This window comes from Seriola aureovittata, chromosome 9 (genome assembly GCF_021018895.1).
Source record: "Seriola aureovittata isolate HTS-2021-v1 ecotype China chromosome 9, ASM2101889v1, whole genome shotgun sequence".
Lineage (NCBI taxonomy): Eukaryota > Metazoa > Chordata > Actinopteri > Carangiformes > Carangidae > Seriola > Seriola aureovittata.
The window spans coordinates 28,188,753-28,196,361 of record NC_079372.1 but is presented as its reverse complement, the minus strand read 5'-3'; the positions used below and the strand labels follow the sequence as shown (position 1 = coordinate 28,196,361).

Genomic DNA, 7,609 nt, shown 5'->3' with positions numbered 1-7,609 from the left:
CCTGCAGAGATGTATCAAACCACATTAACATCTAATGGCACTGACTCGCAGTTTAAAACTGACATTGTGTCTTTTTTTCTTCTTTTTTTTTAACGCAGTTTTATATCTCAGGAAGCAGATGACGCTGGTGTAAATATGTGGTTTTTTTTGTCTTTTGAAGTGTAGGTTAGACATATTTTCACATCACAAACATGCAAATGCACACTGGGGGAATGCAGAATTGTTGGATTCATTTGAATAACGTCTTTGATGATGTCTAGGAAAAACCCTCCCGCCGAGATTCAAGAAGGAAACCCAAGTGAGGGTAAGTTTTATTCATCGTGTTTGGAAAATAAATAGCTTCATCTCATAATAATAATAATAATAATAATCACAATGCATCTTTAGACGGTAGCACAGATATTATCAACAGGAAATTAGATAAAGTCATATTCAAAACAGTTTGTGTTAAATCGTACGGGTCCATCTGCATTTTTGCAAGGGCTCAGTTGGAAAAACTGTACTGGCAAAACTTGGCTAAAAATGGTGGCAAATTGAGATCTATGTTTGTTTCTTTCTTTCTTTCTTTTTTTGTTGTTGTTTTGGCAAACCAGGTGATACTGCAATAGATATAAATCAGAAGAAATGCATTACACAAGCAAGACATCACTGCATGAACAGTTGTGTGTTTTGTCCCTGGTTGCACATTTATCACAGTGTTCATTTTTAAAAGCCGAAGGATCAAAGATGTCACATGAAAAAGAAGACAAAAGCTCTGCACAGAAAGGTTACTGCTGACATGTCATGCATAAATGATAGGGACTGTGACAAATGGCAGCAATAAACATGTCGACTCAATGGCTTGCTTCCTAAATTATCGCCTTATTCATTAGTCGGCTGTGATCATTAGTGAAACCGTAATAAACTTCATCTTGCGATTGTGAGCGCTCGGAAAGGTCAGTCTGTGAACAACATCAGTGAGGATTGTCATATTAGAAAAATTACACAAATATACAAAGAGCCTCCCTGAAAAAATATTACAAGTCGATCCGAAAAATGTCCCTGCTGGCAAACACGGCGTCAATTATACTCACAAAAATAAGAGATAAGAGGACTAACAAACACATCCTGCTTGGTGCTGTGATCAATATGTGACCTTTGTGTCAGTGATCTCAGTGTTGACGCGCTCGTGTTCTCTGAAAACCACTGTCCTCGTTCGTCATTGTGCTATCGTTAGTCTGTGCATCACCAGCTCTTTGTAAACAGTTTTCTCAAACAGCTACAGTCAAAGCAACGTCTGAGCCATCTGGCCAGAATAGAAATTTACTCCCACAGATCAATCGTCTGCCTTTTTATCTACCGCCTGGCAGGAGGAGAAGTTTTCTGGGTAACACTTCACATTACATGGAAGGGGCAGGTGGGGAGCCTGAGTGGGGTAAAGAGAGAGGAATGTGTTACTGTAGTGTTGCAGAATCGCGTTCTTTTAAACTACATTATAGTCAAACCAGAGAGGTTATAAACGTAAACGTGTTGTTGTTGCTGTCACTGACAAAGTTGATTTGGCACTGCTCCAATCTGGCAATATCCCCAATGTCCAACTCTGATAATAACTGAGTTGGGTCTGTGTTTGTTGTTAAAACCTTCTGTTTCTCCTGCTGCTCCTCTACATCCTCCTCTGATTCCTCTACCTCCTGCTTCTCGTCTTTGTCTTCCTCCTCCTCCTCCTCCTCCTCTTCCTCTTCTTCCTCTGTGATGGAGCAGAGGCGGGTAGCACTCCCGGGGTTGTCGGCAGGCGGTCTGTAATGGCACTGCCCGTTCAGCAGCCTCCTCAGTGGCATCAGGGGCACGGCTTCCTCGCCCAGCAGCTGCTGCTGGCAGTGTCGGAAATCACTCTGACGCTTGAGCCGTTTGAACTCGCTGAAGGCAGAGGTGGCGTTCTGGTAGAGGCTGTGGGCGATGGCCTGAGCCTTCTCCGACTTGTTTACCAGAACAGCGTGACACCGAAGCACCACTGCCATGTTCTTGACTTGGTGCCTGTAGATCCAGGCCAGGATCTTGGGCCGGCACGGGTCAGCGGTGCAGTAGGTGATTCTGTTCAGAGAGTAAAGATGAATAGGTTTCTTTTTCCCAGATTTGTCTGCGCTCATCCGGATGCCTTGCGGCCCCACTGTTAACCTCATCTTGACACTCTGCTCCCCGTAGTTGCTCCTCGCCCAGATCTTGGCAACCGCCTCCTGGGTGCAGCCGTCTCCCTTAGCCGTGATGGTGACTACACTCCCCAGGTAGCGCACATTATACACAGGCTCTTCTTTGTTCAGTTCCACCTTTTGCCGTTTGGTGTGGAAGATGCTGCCCACCCAGTCGAAGGGACAGTCAGGCAGCAAGTCAGGGCAGGAGCGCAGCAGCGAGGAGAGGATGGAGTGGTAGGTCAGCCCGGTCCCCAGGCTCTTGGGTTTACTCTTTGCTTCATCCTCCACCAGAACAAACTTATTCCTTCTCCAGGGCAGCATGGTGCGGGAGGAGTTGGAGCGAGTGAGCGCCTCTGCCACTGCGTTTGCTCTTGTCAGCTCAGGCAAAAAGAGTAGGAAAGCCTGTGTGTACGTGTGTGTGTGTGTGTGTGTGTATGTTTGTGTGTGTGTGTGAGGGAGAGATGAAAAGCAGAGAGAAGCTGCTTTGCGAAGCACTGAGGAGAGACTGAGAGCTGCGAGCCTCAGCCAGTCTGTTCCCCTCGCTCGCTCCTCCTTCCTCTCCTCCTCCTCCTCCTCCTCCTCCTCTTTCTCCTCTGTTGTCTGCATCATGCAGCGCTGATCAGTGCAGGAGACTGAGCCCGGCGCTCCGACACCCTCAACCCCCTCCCTGCTTCGTTGTTTTGCTTCCAAATGGCTCCGTACCAAAGCATTATTTATCCGTCCAGCGTTGCACTGAGGTATCACTGTATTTATGCTTCTTGTAAAGCTGAGGAAGAGGATACATCGCTTAGTCATTCTCTGTCAGGAGACATATGAGACTTCTTGTTAATTCTGGTATAAAAGTCAGTCGAGTCCAAACAGTGTAATTAATTCCTCTTGTTTAGAGTGATGTTTAATTAAGTATGTCAGTAGACGGGTCTTGTAGCATGATTAGGACCTTGTACTTGTACAACAACTCTCAAATTGTTGGAGAGGTTGTTTAACACATGGACTAACACTGTATCTATCTATCTGTATATTTGAATGCTATGAAAGGTTTGTTTACATTAGAAATTCAGAAGAATAATTACTTGAGAAACAGGTGCAAAGTGCTTTGGGACATGAATAAAAGAACATGTGTGAACATCTGTCTTATATTACTCCTGTGTGACACGAAATAACGTTGGCAGATAAAGGGTAGCTCCTTTTTCAGGGCAAGGACTCTGGACTGAAATGAATCAAAAATAAGTCTCATCTTTGTCTGCCGCTGAGCTGTGGCGGGCAGCATGGACTGAACTGCCGTGTGGAGATGGTGGAGGAAGTTCTGTGCTGAGGTTACTGTGGCAACACTGGAAAATAAATGTCTCTTTTCTACTCTCGATGTGTGCTGTGAATCAAAAAGAAGCCTGACTAGAAAAAGAAACTGAATTACTTTGGAGAAAAATATCTCATATGTAGATTTATTCAGATTACATAATGGGGAGAGCATATTTGACTGCAGGACTACTCTTATCTATTATTCTTATCTATTATCTAACAACTGCTGTTTAAAATCACAGTTCTCAGTGGCTCTGGATGCACACTGAAAGCAGGTTCTTTGTAAACCACACACATAGCCAGAGAGTATGTGGATTAAAGTAGGGTTGGGAATAGGTTGGGCAGTCGCCATAAAGGAGACAGTACCCTGGAGAAATGGTAAAGAGGCTTTTGCTCTCAGTCTAGTTAGATGTTTAGTGAATAAATAGTGGGACCACGATCTGATCCAGGATCTTCTTAAGTAACCAAAGATTGACTTAGAGGCCTTATACAAACAGCTGTGGTGCCATAAATCACCTCTGATGTGAAATAACTCACGATTTACCAAGGGAGATTAACGCAGACCCTGATATGCTGAATTGAAAAAAAATCCATCGTGGTTTGGCCTTTACAGAAATGGGTGTGTGTATTCAGTATTGACTTATCTGCCATCTCAGATACCACCCTGTAAAAGGGTTGTTTGATGAAATTGGTAAATGTCTCCACTCTCATGTGTTACGTGTCCAGTCTCGTTATCTCCAGCCTGGCAGTTTTTACTCTCTGCCTGTTTTAGCTCTAGAGTGGTGTGAATTTGTGCAACGATTACTGTGTAAGGGGCGCTGTAACTGAGGTTAAAAGCAATATAATATAATGATCTGTGCATGCATTGAATTTAAGCGTATACTGTTGCAAAAAAAAAAATGGTTTAGTGTGAATTTGCTCTCACAGACAGAGTGTGGTGCATTATAATAAAGCTGTCTGTGTTCAAGGTGAATGTTAGAGAGTTAAAAAAAAATATCATAAACATATAAAGTGTCTTAATCTTGTTGGAGAATTAGCAGTTCCTCTGGTATGAAATATTTCTGCCTTTTGCCCTGGAACTAATGTCAATTTAAATTACTCAGCAAATCATCGGTGCTTCACCATTAAGTCATCTGTGAAAGGGGGAAAGTATGAAACAAGACTGAGAGTCTACAGCCATATGTGAGGCTGTGCTTAAGCACAACAATGTGTTGGACTGAATGCTAATGTCATTATGTTAACATGCTCATAATGATGATACTGACTTGCTAGCAGGAACGTTTAGAAGGTATTTTGTTTGCCATGTTCACCACCTTAGTTTAGCATGTTAGCATGCTAAAATGTTTTAATTAGCAGTGAACACAACTGATAAATGATAAAATTTCATGGTGATCCATCCTTTAGCTGTAGTTTCATTCTTAACCACACATGACAGTCTCATGTGGCGTCAAAGGAAAAGTCCAGAGGATCACCAGCGTCAGTAGGGTTCATCCTCCGCAAACCATGAATGAACAAAATTGGGCACCAGTCCATCGGGTAGATACGTAAAGAGTTTTACCCGCTGGTGGCATTAGATGGAAAGTGAAGGGATCGCCAAAGTCATTAAGATTCATCCTTCGGGTGCCATGAATGTCAGGACCTGGAGACTTGGATTTGGATACAGATACGTTGTCTAGAAACCATGATTGCATGATTGATTGATTGAAAAGTGAAATTGTCATAGACACTAAAGAAAAAGTCAGGATCACCAAAGTCAGTAGGATTTATTCTCTGGGGGCCACAAATGTCTGTACACTGTTTGTTCACTGTTTCTTGGAAATGGTTATAAATCCATCGCCAACTCAGCTCTGAGTTAAGATTCGTCTTCATTTCCCATAACTCTGACTTCATCTCCCCCTCTCTCTTCCTTGAACATACAGATCTGTTATCGACTTGCACAAGCGACCCAAGGCGCCGAACAGTAGAACAGCAATCCAATTACTTTTATCTAAGTGACACCCCCCCTCTGTCACCTCCCAAATTCTTCTTCCTTATCCTTATTTTCTTTTCATTGCTCTCGAAGACAGACCTTTATCCAGCGTATGCTACATATTTCTGTCTAGCAAGGCGGCCTAATTGAATTGAGCTCTCTCTTCATCATGCTACACTTACCCAATCAATGAGAGGGGCCTGGCAGAGAGGGGCCCAGCTCTTAGTTGGCTGATTTATGGTCGTACGTGAGGACGGCAGCGAGGCAGTCGGGCACACAGTAAAGAACGAGAGAGAGAGGGAATGATGACAGAAAGGGCTGCTGTGCTCTTCATGCATCAGACTGCTGCCACAGATAACACGCCTAAACCCAAAAGAGGCAAGTCTCCCAAAAATGATAAGGGAATGCCTTGAACGTTTCGGAGCACTGCGGTCATTTCTTTGTTTACAAAAAGAAGAAATGGGGATGGGAATCAATATCATCTAATTCCCGTGCTATAGAATCCCATAGGCTTGGCTGAATACATAATGAAGTGACTCAAGTGACTCATAGTGAAATGAGGAGGGAGAGTTGCAGGACATTAGAGACACAAGACTTATTCCTTCCAGGAGGACGATACATTCACAGGAGACCTGCAGTTCAACTTCCTCTCATTTACTCCTGAGCTTTACCATGCTGCGCTACAGCAAGTGATTTATTAGTTTGCATGTAAGGTCAAATAAAAAATAGGCCAATTACCCAAATGAAATTAGAAATAACAGCCATTCAGTGCATGCTAATGTTAATTAGACTATTAGCTTCTGCCATTAATCAGAGTGCAGATTTGAAGAACTTATAGGAAGGAATAATTAAACAGACACATTTGTTTGCTTTCTTGCCAAAAGTTCGATAAAAAGATCCACACTTCTCTCATGTCTGCCCATTAAATATGAGGGCTACAGCAATAAGCTGATTAGCTTAGCTTAGCATAAAGACAGAAACAGCTCTTGGCTCTGCCCAAAGGTAACAAAACCCATCACAAAGTAAGACGTCATGTATCATTCATCAATCTGTACAATAATTGAAATGTAAACATGGCAGTTAGAGGGACTCGAGTCTCCACAAGAAGTCGCTGTGCTTGGCCAAGTGAATATTATATAGTTTTTGTTTGTATTAATGCTTGATAGTGTCTGTCTCTGCTGTTTAAAAGCAAATTTTGGATTTTTAGTGTCTCATCATACGTTGCAGGTATATGTGTTACACTTCTGAAGTTTTGAAGGACAGAATATGAGCGGCACCACAATTAAGTCTGTGCCAAATAGCTTCATTATAGAGCCAGAGCTCTTGTTGAGTGATCCTCAGAGGCAATCCTCCAGACACAGAATGCCAGCTGATTTCAATATCTCGAGGAACTGAGACTTTTCCAAATAATGTGCTTTTCAGTGGGAGAATGAGGTGATTGTATACCAGTGTGTAGCTGAAAGGTGTGTGATATGGTGAGAGAACAGAAAAGAAAACTCCAAACTCAAACTTCCAACTATTTCTTATAGGTTTTTACGTGAGATAATTTACTATTGAAGTTTTAATCAAATGACCAAACCTTTTGGTCTCATCTTGATTTTGAGCTCACCTGAATGAAGTTAAAATAGACTTGTCTTTGTTGTGTATCCTGTTTATATGCTGAACAATGGTATTTGTCAAGTCAGAATGAAAGTTAAAGGAGGTGCTGAAACTTTGAGACAGTTGTAGTGCCGACTTATTCAGCTCCTTCAAATCTGGCAGTTTAAAGGAGCTATTTGTAGATTTTGCTATTGCTACATAGCCAGCGTTAGCATTAACAGCGGTTTACCATTGCTTGAGCTTCAGCCAGCCATCGTTGTGTTTACATGACAGGGGCCCATAATCAGGGCAGCTTGGATGCCACAGTGATTCGGTATCTGAAAGTGACTAGATGGTCCAACAGGCCTGGGGTTAGCTGGTTAGCATGCTAATTTCAGTAGAAGAAAAGAAGTGATAGAAATGGAAGCAAAACAAGAGGGTTTCTTTCCAGCACTGGAGACGCGCTCTTCACAAGTAAAATAATGAAATTTGATGTTTGACTCACATTGTTTCTTCAAGACTGGTAAGTATAACAGCTGATGCTAAAATTAGCTATGTAGCAATAGCAAAACTTACAAATAGCTCCTTTAAAAGTTCA

The 7,609-nt window shown here is 42.5% G+C and overlaps 1 protein-coding gene across 1 annotated transcript; it reads right to left on the bottom strand.

Annotated features, from left to right (window-relative positions):
* Positions 1 to 299: 299 nt before the first annotated feature.
* fam43b (family with sequence similarity 43 member B) lies at positions 300 to 2,699 on the bottom strand. The gene has a single exon (XM_056383993.1). It carries the CDS (start codon positions 2,487 to 2,489, stop codon positions 1,479 to 1,481), a length of 1,011 nt encoding a protein of 336 aa, XP_056239968.1. The 5' UTR covers positions 2,490 to 2,699; the 3' UTR covers positions 300 to 1,478.
* Between the last annotated feature and the right edge of the window lie 4,910 nt (positions 2,700 to 7,609).